The following is an 18,722-nucleotide window of genomic DNA, read 5'->3' on the forward strand; positions in this document are numbered from 1 at the left end:
AACACTTGGATCCCATCTTTCAGCTCCTCAGCGTCCAGGTTTCCGACATGGCTGGTTATTTGTGTGTGGCTGAGAACAAGGTTGGAACAGTTGAGAAGCTGTTCAGTCTGACAGTGCAAGGTAAGAAAAGTTCAAAACTCAAAACACTGTATATTCAACCTCCCAAGTATTCACAAGCACCAATAAAATAATAATTCTTGTTCTTTCATTATTATTATTATTACTATTGGATGTTCTTTCATAACAGCAGACGTGCTGACTCATGCCCTCGACATGTACAACCCAACTGTTGTATTCTCTTCCAGTGCCTCCCAGAATAATTGGCAGCAAGGAAGAGGAAGTAAGTGTGATTGAGGGCCACATGGTGTCGTTGCTGTGTGACGTCCAAGCGTACCCTCCTCCAGACATAACCTGGACCAGAGATGGGCAGGTCAACTCGTTCGGCACAGGCATCAACATTCTGCCAGGTCAGCTCTCAGCCACCCGCAAGTCCCAGATAAATCTTATGTCAGGAGCATTTCCTTTGTGTGAATCTAATTCTGGCACAGATATTACATTTCACATCATTCTTTATATACTGTTTACAGGCGGGCAGATGCTACAGTTGTCCCGGGCAAGGCTGGAAGATGCAGGGCAGTATGTGTGCACAGCCACCAACTCAGCAGGCCAGGACCAGAAGACTATTCTCCTCAGTGTTTATGGTAAACAAACGGTGACACATCTGCATAATTCATCTACATATGTATATACAGATGAAAAAATCTTAAAAGATTGTTTAGGCAAAAGATCTGTTTACCTCAAGCCAGCTGTGACCATGAATAGTTCAGATGTGAATCACACCAGTTCTGAATGATTTAAACTGAGATCATGTGCTCTCTGTACGTGCAAACCAACAGTCCTGCCCACCCTGAAGCCCCATCTTGTTGATGAGTCAGACTCAGTTACCCCTCAGGTTGGCTCCTCGGTCACCCTGAGATGTGAAGCCCACGGTGTTCCCGAGCCTGAGGTCACATGGTATAAGAATGGGCTGCAGTTGGCCGCAGGGAATGGACTGAAGATGGATCGTCACCAGCTGGAGATCATAGGAGTTCAGGTCGGGGAAAAATTTTTTTTTCTCTGTAGAGCTTTTGAGAGAGTTCCCACTTGATTTCCAGCCTTTATATGCTAACATATTAAATGATTAGAAGTACACATATTTAACCTGTTACAAGACACTCCCATTTTTGTGCAAAAACCTGAATATAATCTGCCTGAAATAAAACCCTTCAACCTTGGTCTCACTTGAAAGGTCAAAAGTGAAAGAACTGAGTATAAGAGATACTGAAGTTAAAGAGCCAGAAACATTTTCCCTCGCCTTTATTTAGCATAAAAATTGAATAAAAGGCTTTGCACAGACAGAATCAGGAGACTTAGAGCTTTCAAAGAATTTATAATTGACAAAGTAGTGTGAAGACACACCTGAAGTAGAGCTACCAAGAGCTAAGGTGTATTTTAAAGGGTTAACTTTCACACATTCATTCCATAAAATACACAGACTAGGAAAGCAAGAGATATTGCTGCATGTGTGACAAGATGCAGCACTCGCCCTCTCTTTGACCGAGTGCATTTGAACTCTGTTCTAAGTTAATTTGCCTGATTTAGAACACATGCACCAGCAAGCATAGCAGGAGAGAGCCTTGTCCTTTCTTTGCCTGTGCTCACAAGCCTCCCTCCCCACAATGACCTTCTTTTTTGGTTCCTAGATGGCAGATGGTGGCACTTACACTTGCAAAGTGTCTAATGTGGCTGGTCAGGTGGACAGGACATTCAGACTGGCAGTTCATGGTGAGAATACCTCTGCTCAATTCTCAAATTAACACTTAAAACAACTGGGAGTGGTTATATTCTACAAATATATTTCCACAGTTCCACCTGACCTTGCCGGGCCTCTCTGGGAGTCCCTAAACTACACGCTAGGCTCGCATGTGGGTCTGCTGTGTGAGGCCACAGGGGTCCCTGTCCCCAGCATCACCTGGCTCAAAGATGGAACCCCTATTGGTAAGAGGAGGGCAATGACAGGGGTAATTGTAATGGTATGGATTTGCCATGCATGACAGCTCATGTACGTGAATGTGTTTGCTGTGCAGAGAGCAGTCTGCAGTGGCAGTGGTCCATTCGAGGGAACCGACTGGAGCTGGGGCCTCTCACTCTGTCTCATGCTGGAACTTACACCTGTGTGGCCAAGAACAGTGAGGGCCAAACACAGAAAGACTACACCCTCACAGTGCAGGGTAAGGAGTTCGCAATTTGAGCAAGATGAGATTCACTCATCCTTGAAAACTGTACATATCATTTATGTAAAGAAAAGTTTTTCAGTGGTATTAAAGTATAATCCTTGTCCTAATCAGTATCACCCACCATCCTGGACTCTGAACACCCCTCTGAAGTGAGTGCGCCCGTGGGAGAGGAGCTGAACCTGGAGTGCCGAGCAACTGGAAACCCCACACCCCGCCTCAGCTGGCTGAAAGACGGAGTGACTTTAGAGGGATCAGACACCCGTCACATCGCGTAAATCATTCACAGTTACTGCCAGCACTTTACATGCACACACAATTAATGCGAATTGAGAGTAATGACAATTTTTCTGCAGCACCTTTTGCTCAGTCAAAGCTGTTGAATTTGTTTTATAAGCAGTAGGAGAATCGATCAACACCCTTCCCTAAAGGTTTGGGAAATTACAATATTAATCATCATCGTCAAAGATAATGTGCATGACAAAAGGATGTGTGGACAGACAAATGGAGTCGTTTATAGTCCCTGACCTAATTTCATCATCGGGAACAGTAAGAGCAGCTGTTTTACAGCTGTTCAGCAGCTTAAATGGTCATCACAGCCACATCAGCCAGAGAAAACAAAGTGTCTGTGTGTGTGTGTGTGTGTGTGTGTGTGTGTGTGTGTGTGTGTGTGTGTGTGTGTGTGCCTGTGTGTGCGTGTGCATGCGCGCGTGCGTGTGTTTGTGTGTGTGTCTGTGCGTGTGTGTGTGTGTTGGTTTGTGTGTTCGCATGACTGTGAGAAAATCGTGGGACGATGATGATAATAATGATGGGAAAGTAATTCTGAGGTTCAGAAGTGCAGTGGACAAATAATTGATGCTGGTTGGGACATGAAAGATGGAAAAATGGATAAAGTAATACATGGTGTTAATGTGAAAACATAAATTGTCTTTGTAACCTGGCAGTGTGACCCCTGATGGCAGCACGCTAACATTACTGAGGCTGAGTCCTGAAGACTCTGGGACATACACCTGTTTGGCCGTCAGCCCGGTGGGACAGGAGAGCAAATTCTACACCCTCTTTGTACTCGGTCAGTTCGATCATTACAATTGTGCAGGTGCGTTAGTGCTCAACTTTCTGAGGGATTTTCTATAATTCAGTTTGATTTCCCACAGTGCCGCCATCTATCTCTGGTGAGACCACTGTCCCCAGGGAGGTGCAGGTGACACAGGACAGCGCTGTGACTCTGGAGTGTCAGGCAGCAGGAAACCCTCCACCTCAGATCAGCTGGCTGAAGAATGGACGTCCACTGCTCCTCTCTCCCCGCGCTCGCCTCCTCTCTGGTGACTCTGTGCTGAGGTCAGTTTAGAGAGAGAAAGCTGACTAGAGACATGCTTATTTTGTGAAGAGCTCACATGTTTACAGGTGAGGTGATTAAATGTTAAATGTTCTCTTTCTTTATGAAAAAGGATTTCTCCTGTGCAGCTGTCTGACTCTGGAGTTTACACGTGTGTGGCTCGCAGTCGAGCTGGTCTTGCTGAGCTCAGCTATGATGTCCAGGTCCAAGGTACAGTCATAACATACCGCCTTCTGGTTTTCCCCGGAGCCGATACTGTGTGTAGCATTTTGGATCTGAGGGTTTTCTACAGATGTGTGTTTGTATGATCCCCAGTGCCCCCAGGTGTTGATCATGTTGAACCAGTGGAGCCAGTTACAGTAGTCCAGGGATCCTTGGTAACGTTAACCTGTGAGGCACGTGGTGTTCCCCCTCCCACACTAACATGGATGAAGGACAGCCAGCCGCTGTCCCTTCACCGTAACCTGCTGCTGGACGGACAGGAGACGCGGCTGCAGCTGCCTGACGTGGCTCCATCAGATGCCGGCCTCTACAGCTGTGTGGCCAGTAACCAGGCTGGAAGCAGCACAAAGAGCTTTAACCTCACCGTGCTTGGTAATCCCATAACTTCATATATTTAAACTATCTCTTTAAAACCTTTATTCAATGTATTTAAAGTTGTTGTAAGTTTAAAGTCATAGTGAAAACTCCTTGAGCAACTGATCCAAAACCTTTTACTTTCTAATCCAGAGCCCCCAAAGATATCCAGCTCCAGCTCTCCAGAGGAGCTGACCATAGCTGCGAACAGTCCACTGGAGCTGGAGTGCTCCGCTGTGGGAGTCCCACCTCCCACCCTCAGCTGGCTCAAAGATGGTCGCCCATTAGAAGGGACTGACATTGTTCAGCAGGATGGACACTTTGTCAGGATCAGCAAAATTCAGGTAAATTACAGTCTGACAATATCTGATAATATTACAAAAGATGTAAAAAAGCACGATCATTCAAAAAGATGGAAATTTTAACAGCATCATTCCGGGCAAATACAGCATTGTAATGTAAGAGCCACTTAAACTGATTAATGCAGTCTCTTTAAAGGTCGAGGATGCAGGTCTGTACACCTGCTTGGCCAGCAGCCCAGCTGGAGAGGATGGAAAAAACCACTGGGTCCGAGTCCAAGGTGACAGAAGCTGTTCTAGTGTGTTGTTCCAAGCCCCCCCCCCCCTTAACTTCCTCCTGTACTTGCACCTAGGGCTTGATATGTACTGTACAAATCTGTGTTTGCACTAAAGCGAAAACAGACTTGGTCTGGTTTTCATGTGGCACATTTGTATTGTGTGCATTGTTATGTGTGTTATCCTCCTCTACTGTGGCACACCCAGCTCAGCTGACTCATAACACTGTGTGAATCTTACAGCACACTGTTCTTTTTAACCTTCATGTTCTGTATGGAAAGCTGAGCATGTGCTTTTTTAGTGCCAACATGATTTTTACACTTTATCTGTTCCATGTCTTTACCTAGTTCTTTGTTTAAAATGAGCACTTAAGGCATATAGGAATTCTTTCTCATAGTAATCGTGTGTGTGTGTTACCACTGGTATCTTTTTGTAATTCACCACTTAATAATCAGTGGTTATGTTTCAGTGCCCCCGACCCTGCTTGGCTCTGGTGACGCGAGGACATTGACAGTGCCAGTTAATGGACATCTGACCTTGGAGTGTCTGGCTGACAGTGACCCCCCTCCCAATATAGAGTGGTACAAGGATGAGGCCAAACTGCAGGTACATAGTCGGTGAAAACAAAACAGATGCTGAACTAAAAACGAACTCTTCTGACTCACGCACTTTGTCTCCTTTCCTACCATCCTATTGCTATATCAGCCGGGGGGTCGTATCCAGCGGCTGGCGGGGGGTCAGTACCTGGAGATACAGGAAGTCAGGCCTGAGGACAGCGGCCAGTACAGCTGTGTGGTCACCAACATGGCTGGAAGTACCAGTCTCTTTTTCACAGTGGAGATTCTTTGTAAGTCTACTCATCAGTAATCAATTCAAAATTGTTTTAGTTGCTCAACCCAAGTCCAACCTACATGGATATGTCACTTCTTACTTCTCTAGTACCACCAGTGATAAAGGAGAGCGGTTCACTGGTGACTGCACATGTGGGCCAGGAGGCAGTTTTACCTTGTGAAGTTGAAGGTGACTCTTCACCTACAGTCATGTGGAGAAAAGATGGCTTCCCCGTGTCTCAGGATAACAATAAGTACGTCCTAAGATAACAACGAGGGCAACCTGACTGTATCTGTAATACTACACTTCAAACAGACACAGATGCACACTTTGTTGTCTCTATCCATTCATCCATCTTTTAATTGTCTATTTGTTTCAGGTACATGTTATCAGAGGGCTCCTTGCATATACATGGGGTTCAGTTGAGTGATGCTGGTCGATACTACTGCACCGTGTCCAATCAGGCTGGCTCAGATCACCGGGGAATGGATCTGCGGGTGTTTGGTAAATATAGCAAAGGGAAATACAGAAGTTATTTTATGTCTTTGTGGTGTTTTCTCTGTGATTTTGAGTGTTGGCAGTTCTTTGATTTGTAAGTAAGTAACTTGTGCTTAAATATACAATCACTGTGACTGAAGCTGTCCTGTCTCTTATTAGTGGGTCCTTCAATCAGTCCGGGTCCATTCAATGTGACAGTAAGTGCAGGGATTAGAGCAGTGCTGAGCTGTGAGACTACAGGTATACCCCCACCTAAAGTGTCCTGGAAGAGGAACGGCACTCCTCTTGATATCAGTCAGCTGCCTGGAGCATACAGGTAAAGACTATGGCTGGACTCCCTTTGAATACACAACATGTATGATTCACTCTCACAGCTGTAAAAAAAACATAAAAACTGGTGCACTTTTGTTTTGTTTTTGTGTCCAGGATACTGCCCTCAGGGTCCCTGGTTCTTTTGTCACCATCCAGTGAGGATGAAGGTTACTTTGAGTGCACTGCCGTCAATGATGTAGGAGAAGAGCGCAGGGTCATCGAGGTCATCGTGCAAGGTATTCATTTGGAGGTTTTTTTGTGTTGTGTAGAAAGGCAATACAGATGTTTGAACTGATGCATTTTCTATTTTCTTTTTTAGTCCCACCATCTATTGAAGACGATGCCACAACAGTTACAGCCGTGAAGATGTCTCCTGTGGTGTTGCCTTGTCATGTACAAGGACGTCCTCAGCCCACCATCACCTGGACAAAGGGTGGTGCCAAACTGGGCGCCAGAGGAGGAAGTTATCGTGTCCTTCCCACTGGTAAGACAAAATGTAGTGATTTTATACACCGTGGTCTACTCAAACAATAATGCCACATGGCAAGCATCATATTTTTTTTTCTCATCAGATGTGACATTTAACTATTAATCTCTACTCATTTTCTATGCAGGAGTGTTGGAGATCACGGCTGCTGTGCCAAGTCATGCTGGCAGATACACATGCTCAGCCCGCAACCCAGCTGGAGTGGCTCACAAACATATCACTCTCACAGTGCAAGGTTGGCTCTGACAGACCGGCTGCAGGTCACTCTGCAAATGTAATGTGCTAGAATGCTCATGATAAAACATATAATCCCATCTGACAATGTATTTGTTCTTCCATGCACTTAGAGCCTCCAGAGATCAGACCGATGGCAGAGGAAGTACAGGTGGTGTTGCATCATGGGACCGTTCTACCCTGTGAGGTTCAAGGCCTCCCTAGACCATCCATCACCTGGCAAAGAGAGGGAGTTCCCATAGCAGCAGGTATTTATGTATAGAATATTAGCACAACTTTGAACACTCGCTATAAATACTGACTGTCCTACACATGTGACTGTGATTTTATATTTGATCACAGGTCACAGACTGGCTGTGCTCTCAAATGGAGCCCTGAAGTTCTCTCGTGTCACACTGGGTGATGCGGGGACCTACCAGTGTCTGGCAAAGAATGACGCTGGTGTAGCTGTGGGCAGGACCAAACTAGTCCTTCAAGGTAAAGCGGTGGTTTCTCCATGTTTATTTCTCTTGATGAAACTGTACAGTGTCACAGTAACATATGCAAAGAAACAAAAGCCCTAATTCTATAGTGATATAAACTGGTTGCTCCTAATTCTCCAAAAGCTGTTTTTGGCATTCATAACCAAAATAAGTAAATAACTGTCACCCCATGTCTCTCCAGTTCCACCGGTGCTGAGCGCGCCTCGTGTGGAGTACACTGCAGTGCTTGGCCAGTCAGTCAGTCTGGAGTGTGTAGCTGATGGGCAGCCTCAACCTGAAGTTACCTGGCACAAAGAGAGGAGGCCTGTGGTCGACAGCGCTCATATACGTATCTTTGCCAATGGAACTCTGGCAATTACTTCAACCCAGCGCAGTGACGCAGGCCTTTACACATGTACTGCCAAAAACCTGGCCGGCAGAGCCAGCCAGGACATGAGGCTGGTTATTCAAGGTGAGTGAAGACTTTATGATTATTTAGACTTTAACATGTTTAAAAGTTATATTTATAAACTAACGATGTTATTGCATTACAGTCCCGCCCATGATTCCTCCTGCGCAGACAGAACTCTCAGTCATTCAGGGATTCCAGGCGCTGCTGCCATGTGCTGCTCAGGGTTCACCAGAACCCAGAGTATCATGGGAAAAGGATGGTGCCACAGTGGCCAACCTTCCTGGCAAATTCACTGTCCTGCGATCAGGAGAGCTGATAATTGAGCGAGCTGAGGTAAAATTCATATTCTTCACTGCATTATAAACTACGTCTCTCTCCAGAGTCTGGGTACAAGAATCAGTACTGACTGCTTTCTTCACACAGCCAGGGGATGCTGGTGTGTTCACATGTGTGGCCACCAACGTAGCAGGCTCTGAGAGGCGAGACATCCGCCTGTCCATCAACATGAGGCCTGCCTTCAAGGAGCTGCCAGGTGATGTAACCCTGAACAAAGGACAGAGTCTGGCTTTGTCCTGTCATGCTCAGGGGACACCTTCTCCTGCCATCTCCTGGACTGTCAACAACAGTCCCTATGCAGGTATTGTTTTCCATTTTCTCACTTAGAGGGCTACACAACACCACCTGCATTACTTCTTTTACTTATACATTATTCAAACTTTTTCATATTCACACAGCTTGGTGTTGTGACACTTAATCTAATTCAGTACTGAGGGGTGAAATTGTAGAATTTCCACTGCGTTCAAATGTCAACATCAACCATGTTATGCCCAGATCCATTGGACACTACTGATTAAAAATGTTCCAGGTGCCACTGTGGACGAGGCTGGTAGGAGCGCCATCATCATTGACAATGTGACTGTGAGTGATGCTGGGACGTACATGTGCATAGCAGAAAACAGCGTTGGCTCTATCCGAGCTCTCTCATTTGTCCGCATCAGAGGTGAGGTTTTTGTCAAGGATTAGTCAGAGCTGCCAGTTGGACTTTCAACAGATAATATCAATTTAATACATGTCATACTTATAAACATGTGCTGTCTGTCTGCAGAGCCTCCCGTGTTGAAGGGTGAAGCCCACATGTCTCAGACAGTTATCCACGGTGGCTCGGCCATCCTCGACTGTCCAGTCCAAGGAGACCCCAGCCCGGTCCTCCGCTGGCTCCGGGATGGAAAACCCTTGCACCGCTCCCTCCGATTGCAAGCACTTCACAACGGATCCTTGGTCATTTACAGCATCACTGTAAATACAAAGTTTACTTTGCTCCTTTTCCTTCTTATATTTTACAGCAGACCTCTTTAGAGAAGTTTTGTTAAACCAAGTCACTCAAGTTTGAATGATTAACCCCCCCTGAGCACACTACTTGCATCAATAAATGTTTTATGTCTTGGAGAACAATGGCGCAGTATTCAAAATATCCAAGCTTCATCTGCAGTCCCCTTGGGTGAAGGAACAGTGTGTGACTGTCCTGCAGCGTCCTACTTCCACCTAAATCAGATTCAGTTCAGTCAGAGAGGCTAACAGCATTAGCAACAGAGGGAGGAGATGAACAGAAAGCTTGATGTTCCCAGACTCTGCCCCTCTTTCCTTAGCCTGTAACCTTGTTAGGTCTCTAACTGCTGCTGTAATTGCACAGCCTGCAGCTGAGACTTTCTCACAGACAGATGACTGTCCTTCCCACAGAGCACTCTAATGTGAAATTTCCTCTCCCCGGTCCAATAATATCTATTATGACACACTGAAATCAAGTCTCAACTGCCCAGCAGAAAATGTCAGATTTTTTGCTATAATGTCAACTTTCTTTTACCATAAGACTATAGGTGATCTAAGAGAGTTTTGTCCCGGGGCTTTGTGGCTCTATCAGAGGACAACTGTTCTTCAGAGTGACAATTAAACCAAACTCTCCTTTACCCGTTTGATCGACAGGCTGCAGATGAAGGAGAGTATCAGTGTGTGGCTGAGAGTGAAGCTGGAACAGCTGAGAGGGCCATTACTCTCAAGGTTCAGAGTGAGTTTTGTGCTTATAATTACAAACATTGTAATATGAACATGAACATGAATTTAAAAAGCACACACAAGCCAGTGCCCCTCACAGAGTCTGAATCATTACTCAACTGTCTTCTCATCCTCTTCTCACACAGTCAATGGAGGCTACTCTAACTGGCAGGAGTGGAGTCCATGTAGTAGCACCTGTGGACAAGGTTTCCAAGAACGAATCAGATTATGCAACAACCCAGAACCAGCAAATGGTGGCCGGTCATGCAGCGGCCCCAGTATCGACTCTAGGAAATGTCATGCTGGTCTCTGTCCAGGTGTGAATTCATTTTTTAGTTCATTAGGGTTCACATCAAACATTATTTTGTTTTCCTACACTTCATTTTATTATATTCATTTTCAATGCCATCGCTTCAGTGTTTTATAACATAATACCAGCATAATCTCATATCGTGGTCTATATCCGTGCCTATGCATTATCGCACTGTATGTTCTTATGTGTATGGATAAACAGAATATTATGAAGGTTACCTTACATACAGCATACACACACCAAAAGGAAATTTCCCTATGTATTTGTAAAGAGATGTGTTTTTAATACACATGTATCATTCAGAATTAAATTGAAGACTGTTATAAATGATTACAGATTACTCAAGTGCATGTAAACTCACTACTTTTCTTCTTGGTGTGTTTGATGATGAAAGGAGAGACTCCTCGCAAGACCAGAGGCAGCCTGATAGGCATGGTGAATGAGAGGGAGTTCGGAGTGTCCTTCCTCGAGGCCAACATTACAGACAATGAAGAAGAGGGGAGCAGCACTCTGCAGGCACGCCTGGACAACATCCCTCCCAGTGTGGGTAAGTGATCACACAGTATATCCCCTGGGTTGATATCTTTCATTGTACGTTTTCAGTCAGAGAGAAAGTAGATTTTGGTTTTGTTTCTGCTTTTGCTTTCTTTTATTAAATTACTCTTCGACATAGGAAGTGTGAACAGATTTTAGGTATTTGATTTTACAAAAGGAGTTAGAGCATATTTTGGGGATCTAATCCTCATGTTGTTTAGACTGTACTGTATATCTACAGTGCTGTAGAAGGCCCCCAAAAAAGTTGATGCTGTTTTATTGTAGGTCCCTTGCTGCGGGTGCTGGTGTCTGTGTTTGCTCCCATCTACTGGACCACTGTGCTGCAGAGCGGAGAAGCCAGAAATGGCTACTCCTTGACTCAGGGCCAGTTCAGACAGGAGTCTCAGCTGGAGTTTGAGACTGGTGAGCTTTATACTATTTGTAGTTTACAAAACAACCAGCAGATGGCACCACTGACTTCCACTGACATGCACAAGTTTACACATGAAGGCCATTACTTCAGTTTCAGCACGCTTCCTTCTGCTTGTAAATGAGTGATGTCTTTACTGTTTTTTGATCTCACCAAACAGGGGAGATCCTTCGTTTGACCCACGTGGCCAGGGGTCTGGATTCTGAGGGAGTTTTACTCATTGACATTGTAATTAATGGATTTGTTCCCCCTTCGTTAACATCCTCTCATCTGAGCCTGCAGGTGTGTTCACTGCTGTTATTACAATGTGTCTTTAAAGACCTCAAATATGTCTCACTACAGAACTTGTTGACACACTTAAGCTCCTCAATTTCTCTGACTTGATTTCATTTGTGTCCTACAGGAGTTTGACGAGTCATACGTGCAGACGGGCCAAGGGCAGCTGTACTCGTGGTCATCGCAGACCCACCAGAGAGGAGGAAACCCCATGGTCCTACGCTGTAATCACACCATAATTTACGAGGGCCAGGAGGAGCGCGAGGGCCCTCTGCTCCAGTTGCTCAAGGTCTCTGGGATGAACAGCGTCTACAATATGTTTACTCTCACTTTGGACTTCCACGTCACTGCCAGCCTTCTCATACCAGGTCAGGGGTTAAAATGAAAATGATTTAAAAGTACACCACATGAAATACTGGATCTAAAGTGTTGAAGCAGCTAACACCGACTTCACTCTCCATTTGCAGACGGTTATGGAGACACATGCCCTAAAGGTTTCATTCTTGACACAGCTTCTTACTGTGCCGGTATGCTGCTTTCTTTTTTTTTATGCCTCATTTATCTTTTGGCAACATTTGTGTTTGAGAATTTGTCACTGTACCAGTTTTATTATTGTGACACAATGTGTTCTTGTTAGATGAGGATGAGTGTGCGCTCCAGTCTCCCTGCTCTCATTCCTGTAACAACATCATGGGAGGCTTTTCCTGTGCCTGTCCCTCTGGCTTCACCATCTCTACAGACACCAACACATGCCAAGGTGAGACACAAACAACACGCCTGCTGGAGGTTTTGTGAATTACCAGGTATACAATGATTAAGTGAAGAAAAAATAACCTTCATATAATCCCCTGCCTCAACATTTGGCCTTACTCTATTGTTTCACTTAATACCATCCAGATATTGATGAGTGCTCTCAGGGCTCACACATGTGCCACTACAACCAGCAGTGTGTCAACACTGTGGGCACGTATCGCTGCCAGGCCAAGTGTGGACCAGGATTTAAGCCCAGCATCACGGGAACCAGCTGTGAAGGCAAGTCACTGTTAATCACTGTTAAACCACCTGCTCAACATTTCATATGGAGGCATAACAACACAACCATACTGTAGCACAGTAGATTCATTAAGCCAGATGTGTCAACTGTATGTTTCAGATGTGGATGAATGCCAGGAGTCGGCTCTCTCCCCATGCCAGCATCAGTGCCTCAATACTCTGGGCTCCTACCGCTGCATCTGCCACCCGGGATACCAGCTGTCAGGTCATCGCTGCATCGGTCAGTCAGCTACTATTTAGACTTCCACAGATTATACCGAGTTTACAGAAGTCATGCAAATGTAATTTAAACTTTCAAATCAAGACTTGTTAGATTAAGGAGATTTAAGATCCATCTGAATGTCTAACTGGAATACTTTTAGAGGCCGGTGATAACTGACAATCAATAACAGCTCTATTGTAATGGTTGCACTTTTACAGATATCAATGAGTGCATGAGAAATGTATGCCCGGCTCACCAGCAGTGCCGTAACACAGAGGGAGGATACCAGTGTTTCGACAGCTGTCCAGCTGGCATGACCAAAGCAGAGAGTGGAGCCTGCATGGGTAAGTGGCTTTATTTCTTATTCACTTTGTTTTCCCCAGAGGGTGCTAAATGTTCTGTTTTAACACACATAAACCATTACTACATTCGTTTGGAGACATTAGTATCAGAGTCTAGATTTCTAGGTTCCCACCTCCAAGACAATACCTGCTCTGTCTACGTTAGTATAATCAGTAAAAGCCAACAGCACTGGGGATAAGACTGGCAGCTTCTTACAACCTCAAACTGCATTTGAAGTCACGCAACACCCGGTCAGATTTTACAGGATTGTTTTAGGGAGCGAAACAGCAAGAGGTCACATCTTATCCTTGACAGAGACAGAAAGAAAAAAGTCTTTTAATTGTCACCAAGAGAGAATCTTTGACCGAAGAAACAAAGATCCTCTTTATAACAGGATGTAACAAATTTAGGAAACTCTGTCGTTCTAATAGCACCACTGACGTGAGATGGAGGCTACTAGTCATCTCAACAATTGTCTCAATAGCTGTTTTATTTTTGTGTTGTTTGTATTATTTATAGTTACAGTTACAGCTTGATTTTTTAAAACACTCAGGATTTACAAAATTCGAGTCGGTTGAGGAGAGGAATTTCAAGAAATGAAATGCTGTTTTTTGTGCAAGCTCAGCTAACATGTTTTCAACTGTATATTTTTCAGATATTGACGAGTGCCAGGATGGAAGTCACATGTGTCGCTACACTCAGATCTGTCAGAACACAGTCGGAGGTTATGGCTGTGTGTGTCCCAGAGGTTACCGATCTCAGGGAGTAGGCCTCCCATGTCTGGGTACGATATCTGCTGCATATGTTTTATTATATAATTCACCAATGACGCTCTAATTGGGAGCACACATTATAACCAATGCGAGTCTTGTTTTACCTTTCAGACATTGATGAATGCCTGCAGACACCAAACCCTTGTGCCTACCAGTGCCGCAATGTGCCCGGCAGCTTCAGGTGCCTGTGCCCTCCTGGTACTGTGCTGCTTGGGGACGGGCGCTCCTGTGCAGGGCTGGAGAGAGGCCAGACCTTCACCAATGGGACCCGAGTCAGGGCAAGACTCCGCCCACAGCTAGTGTCATCTCTAGGCAGGCCAATCCTCTCCCGTTCTCACGGAGCGTCTCGCATTACCAGGCAGAGCTGTCCTGTGGGGTACACCAACAGAGACGGAAAATGTGTTGGTGAGTGTGCACTTCAAACATACAGCGTTCTAAAGCAAAACGCAAAATGGCACATCATACCGTCTTGTCAGCATCTTGAGTCTCACACTTCCATCCTCGCATCATTCTCTGCACAGACGTGGATGAGTGTCTGCTCAGGAAGCCGTGCCAACACGAGTGCCGAAACACCATTGGCAGTTTCCAGTGCACGTGTCCCCCAGGTTACCAGCTCTTACCCAATGGCAGGAGCTGTAAAGGTGAGGGTCTTCCTAACTACATGCATAACTTTCATCCTTCCTCTAAATGAATACAGCTAACTTCATATCCACTTTCTCTACCGTTAGACATCGATGAGTGTGCAGAACAAGGCATCCAGTGTGGACACAATCAGATGTGTTTTAATACCAGAGGAGGATACCAGTGCCTGGATACACCCTGCCCTGCATCGTACCAAATTGGAGGAAGCCCCGGGTAATTTGCATAAATACTAAGAGAATTGAACAGTGTTAAATACAATAACTAGGCTTTAGATACTCTACATATCCATGAATTTTTGTAGCTGTGAGATATTGTAATGCTATGTGTCAGTGACACTCTGCTCTTTCCTGTTGACCTTTAAAGGACCTGCTACAGGCCCTGCTCTCTGGACTGTGCCACAGGAGGCTCTCCTTTGCTCCTGCAATACAAGCTGCTCACTCTCCCCTCCGGCATTCCAGCCAATCACAATGTGGTACGACTGTCGGCTTTCTCAGAGTCGGGCATCCTGCAAGAGCGCACGTCGTTCACCATACTTGAGCAAGAGTCAGAGACGGGTGTGATGGGCCGGGTGTTTGGCATTAGAGATGAGGCCGGCAGGGGGATCATCTTCACCTTGAGGGCTCTGGACAGATCAGGACTGGTGCGGCTCAAGGTGCGGGCCACCACCATCTCGCTGCAGGGCCGCATTACCTACCAGAGCATCTTCATCATCTACATCTCCATCTCATCGTACCCCTACTGAGCCTCTGTGCTGCTTTACAGATGACTATGCTCCCATGTGGCCGCTTCGATGCCTCTTACCCACAAGGCAGTTCCCAAAAAACAACCTTGTGCCTTGGACACAATTGGCCATGCAAAGAAACATAAAACATAAGGTGGACATGGTTAGAAAGTGGATTTCATGGAGATGTGTAACCCCCCCCCCCGGTCTGTGACTGAAATGTCACAATGGAAAAAGTTCTGAGATAAAAGACCTTCCTTTTTTTAATTGTTGCCTTGAGTGGGATCTGCCGAATAAATTATAGAGCAGATCATACTCAACTGAAGACATCTGAAACATCCTGGATGAACACAATATGTTGTTCATTTTTTGACCATATGCTTTATTTCTAATCAGTATCTGAAAATGCACAATGCAAAAAAAAAAAAGAAAAAAAAAAGAAAGTAATATCAACCAAGCACTGAAGTTATTTAGTATCCATCAGGATACTACTCTCTCTCATGTATGTTAGTTTCAAATGTTGAATATCTAATTCTGGGACAAATTTATTCTCATATGAAGATATGTTTGCTGCCCGCACTTGAAAATACAAGCCTATTACAAGTCTTTCCACAACTATGAAATTGTAAAATGTTTCCCCTATTATTTTAATTTATTTAAATCATTTGAACACATCACTGGTTTAAACGTCCTCCTGACACAGAGGGTTTGAGCTCATAAGGATCTACTGGCATTTTAATGACAAACCTTCAGTGGCTTGTAGCTACCTAGCTAGCAACAGTGTTTCATCTATCGTATGTGTTTTTGTACTCTTTTATAACATTTTTTTATCATGTGAAAAAGTTTTTAGGTGCTATTCTGAATGTACTCGAGTGTTTTGAGTGGTGCTGGGCCAAGAAAACAGGCATGTTATTCACAAATACCACAGAGTTGGACTGCACTTACAGTTTCTGCAGCGTGGCCTTAGCTACAAAATGGCATGTCTTTTCTGCATTCATGATGCTAAACACATTGTTTGGAATAGCTGCTGTTCAGTAATCAAACACGTGCCATTGATCTTCCAATCTGTGAAGGGAAGTTTTCTGAAAACCATGAAATGCTCACAGTTGCAGTAAAAATGTTTGCCCTACTCTTGCAGATTAAACTAATATTTCTCTGTTGCTGTAAATGAGTGTCAAATATTTGTAGAAATAAAATGAACACTTTTGTCATTGTCTGTGTTGTTACCACACAACAGTCTCAGTCAATCCTGGTTATATCCTAGTGTAAAACCCAGACTAACACTTTACAAACAGCATTTCACAGCTGACAAACAACACTGCTGCAAAACATGCATCATTAACCATTATTAACCAAGCATACATAGCAACTCAGGCAAAGGGATTTGGCAACAGTGTTAATGAATGATATATTAACCCTAAGCAGATTTAGATCAGTTCTAGCCTGGCTTACTTTCACTCAAACTGCCAGTAAACCTAAAATAATCTTGTTGTTACACATCCAGTTTACTGTCAGATATCCAACAGTGCAACTATGCTGTTTCCAGAGAATGCAGTAAAGTGGTTGTTGGCATCTCACTGACCTGTACCCTGTTAATCTCTGGACTTATTGGGAAAACGTATAAAATCTTCAGCGATGACTATAGTTTTTTTTTCAAATGTGTCATCTACAGGAAGTATTAAAAATTTTCTTCCAATGGAGGGTTTCTGACCAACGTCAGACCAGACGTTATCCAAACAACAACAATCTTTCCCCCTACCTATCACCACTGGTTTACATGGGTACAAAACTGCAATGCTTTGGTATGAGGTGAAAATGTGCTACAATAATAACAAGGAATACATTTCTGGTGTTGGTCATAGTCTTTTAGACTGATGCATGAAGCCAGGGGGTCATATCGGTCACTGGCTTTTGTTCACTGTAGTAAGACTAAAAGCTCAGGTAATACCACAGCTGGTCAGTAGATGGAGCAGGTTTCAGGTTGTTTTCTCAGTGTTCAAACTGACTGTTAGATCAGATGCTGTGCCTGCAGCGCTGTCATCACTGCCATGTGTTCGACTGCCGGTTGTTAATAAGGAGAAAAACACAAATAGCATTGAACAGCTTCATCTCTACAGGAGGGAATTGTAAACTGTAAACACTGTTATATGAGATTAGATCATTTTTGACAAAGATGCCACGTAACTGACAAGGTTGAAGATCTAAAAAAAGTTTGGCATCTTGCACAGTTTTGCTGTTCATTGAGTAATAGAGAAGGTCAAGGCAAACTGACCTGAGCTGTTTTTGTTGATGCTTCAGTGTGTTTGTGTGTGTGTGTGTGTGTGTGTGTGTGTCTGTGTGTGTGTGTGGGCGGTTGCCTGGAGTTGTTCAGCTTTTTGCTGTTGATGTGATGCGGTCATTAGGAATCAGAGGTTGTGAAAGAGCAGTTAATATCACCATAATTGAAGTTGTAAATATTGGTCAGCTAACCACATAGTCTCCACAATGTAAAAATCTCCACCATACAATACTATCATTATCAGGACAAAATGAATGTCCAAATTTGCTTTTCTATATACAGATAGCTAAAGTGTCTAGTCATGTTTTCCGTGTGAGTAACAAACATAGAAAGGATTTCCAAGCCACTTCCTCATAACTGTCCCTAAACACACAGCCATTAAACGTAATTCTTTCTGACTACGGCACATGCGAAGTTAATTAAAACAATCTGTGCTGCATCTTTAAGATCTCTGCACTATGGGGATTAACTAAAGCAACACTAACATTAGTACTTTAACAGACAGATGTAAATAGAGTAACCGCTGGTAACAAATAATTTAGAATAAGATTAAAAAGAAAGGAAAGGAAAAATAAACAAGCTGAGAAAAACAGCAGGACTGCTCTCCTAACTGGAAGCTGGTCATTCATTAAGGTTTAATAAAGCTTCACAAATTGCCTGCAACATGTGTAATATACTGTAAGGCAGACTGGAGGCCTTCTCTCGCTTTTCTATAAAACACAAAGTATTAGTGGGAATGAATGCTTAAGGCTGAGCGATGGCTACCAGTACCATCCCCTACTGCTTTACACAGTCAGGATGTCAGGAAAAATGGGGACTCGCTGTGCTCCACTCACTAATGAGCACAACACTGCTGCCTATTAGTAAGTATAAGCAATGGAGCTCAGAGCATAACAATCATTAACAAATTAAACCTGCAAACAAAAGAATTCTTCAAGTCACAGTCTTGTCAAACATTTCACTTTGTTCTAGGTTCAAAGCCCCTTTATACATCTAATCAGCCATACAGTATACTGACAAAGTAAAAACTTAAAGCTGCACTAGTCAACAGTTTAATATGAGCAATGGATCGGATGATGATGTGAAACTTCAAAGCTGATGAACCACAGACAAC

The 18,722-nt window shown here is 44.1% G+C and overlaps 1 protein-coding gene across 1 annotated transcript in view; it reads left to right on the top strand.

Annotated features, from left to right (window-relative positions):
- hmcn2 (hemicentin 2) overlaps positions 1 to 16,543 on the top strand; it is a 44,168-nt gene extending 27,625 nt beyond the window's left edge. The window contains exons 37-81 of the mRNA XM_056376393.1: positions 24 to 120; positions 306 to 467; positions 588 to 701; positions 897 to 1,093; positions 1,743 to 1,824; positions 1,906 to 2,037; positions 2,127 to 2,270; positions 2,388 to 2,547; positions 3,218 to 3,342; positions 3,428 to 3,611; positions 3,722 to 3,819; positions 3,925 to 4,203; positions 4,339 to 4,529; positions 4,684 to 4,765; positions 5,230 to 5,366; positions 5,466 to 5,607; positions 5,700 to 5,844; positions 5,971 to 6,095; positions 6,249 to 6,405; positions 6,516 to 6,637; positions 6,721 to 6,885; positions 7,016 to 7,123; positions 7,236 to 7,370; positions 7,465 to 7,599; positions 7,786 to 8,055; positions 8,138 to 8,328; positions 8,419 to 8,632; positions 8,861 to 8,995; positions 9,101 to 9,291; positions 9,976 to 10,057; positions 10,191 to 10,361; positions 10,752 to 10,904; positions 11,177 to 11,314; positions 11,482 to 11,603; positions 11,725 to 11,965; positions 12,065 to 12,124; positions 12,235 to 12,354; positions 12,495 to 12,629; positions 12,751 to 12,870; positions 13,071 to 13,196; positions 13,850 to 13,978; positions 14,079 to 14,372; positions 14,489 to 14,608; positions 14,696 to 14,822; positions 14,973 to 16,543. Of these exons, the coding sequence (XP_056232368.1) occupies positions 24 to 120; positions 306 to 467; positions 588 to 701; positions 897 to 1,093; positions 1,743 to 1,824; positions 1,906 to 2,037; positions 2,127 to 2,270; positions 2,388 to 2,547; positions 3,218 to 3,342; positions 3,428 to 3,611; positions 3,722 to 3,819; positions 3,925 to 4,203; positions 4,339 to 4,529; positions 4,684 to 4,765; positions 5,230 to 5,366; positions 5,466 to 5,607; positions 5,700 to 5,844; positions 5,971 to 6,095; positions 6,249 to 6,405; positions 6,516 to 6,637; positions 6,721 to 6,885; positions 7,016 to 7,123; positions 7,236 to 7,370; positions 7,465 to 7,599; positions 7,786 to 8,055; positions 8,138 to 8,328; positions 8,419 to 8,632; positions 8,861 to 8,995; positions 9,101 to 9,291; positions 9,976 to 10,057; positions 10,191 to 10,361; positions 10,752 to 10,904; positions 11,177 to 11,314; positions 11,482 to 11,603; positions 11,725 to 11,965; positions 12,065 to 12,124; positions 12,235 to 12,354; positions 12,495 to 12,629; positions 12,751 to 12,870; positions 13,071 to 13,196; positions 13,850 to 13,978; positions 14,079 to 14,372; positions 14,489 to 14,608; positions 14,696 to 14,822; positions 14,973 to 15,351 (6,936 nt within the window). The 3' untranslated portion in view covers positions 15,352 to 16,543. The remainder of the gene's footprint in view (positions 1 to 23; positions 121 to 305; positions 468 to 587; positions 702 to 896; positions 1,094 to 1,742; positions 1,825 to 1,905; positions 2,038 to 2,126; positions 2,271 to 2,387; positions 2,548 to 3,217; positions 3,343 to 3,427; positions 3,612 to 3,721; positions 3,820 to 3,924; positions 4,204 to 4,338; positions 4,530 to 4,683; positions 4,766 to 5,229; positions 5,367 to 5,465; positions 5,608 to 5,699; positions 5,845 to 5,970; positions 6,096 to 6,248; positions 6,406 to 6,515; positions 6,638 to 6,720; positions 6,886 to 7,015; positions 7,124 to 7,235; positions 7,371 to 7,464; positions 7,600 to 7,785; positions 8,056 to 8,137; positions 8,329 to 8,418; positions 8,633 to 8,860; positions 8,996 to 9,100; positions 9,292 to 9,975; positions 10,058 to 10,190; positions 10,362 to 10,751; positions 10,905 to 11,176; positions 11,315 to 11,481; positions 11,604 to 11,724; positions 11,966 to 12,064; positions 12,125 to 12,234; positions 12,355 to 12,494; positions 12,630 to 12,750; positions 12,871 to 13,070; positions 13,197 to 13,849; positions 13,979 to 14,078; positions 14,373 to 14,488; positions 14,609 to 14,695; positions 14,823 to 14,972) is intronic.
- Positions 16,544 to 18,722: the final 2,179 nt, after the last annotated feature.

The sequence above is a fragment of the Seriola aureovittata genome, chromosome 5 (assembly GCF_021018895.1).
Source record: "Seriola aureovittata isolate HTS-2021-v1 ecotype China chromosome 5, ASM2101889v1, whole genome shotgun sequence".
Taxonomy (NCBI): domain Eukaryota; kingdom Metazoa; phylum Chordata; class Actinopteri; order Carangiformes; family Carangidae; genus Seriola; species Seriola aureovittata.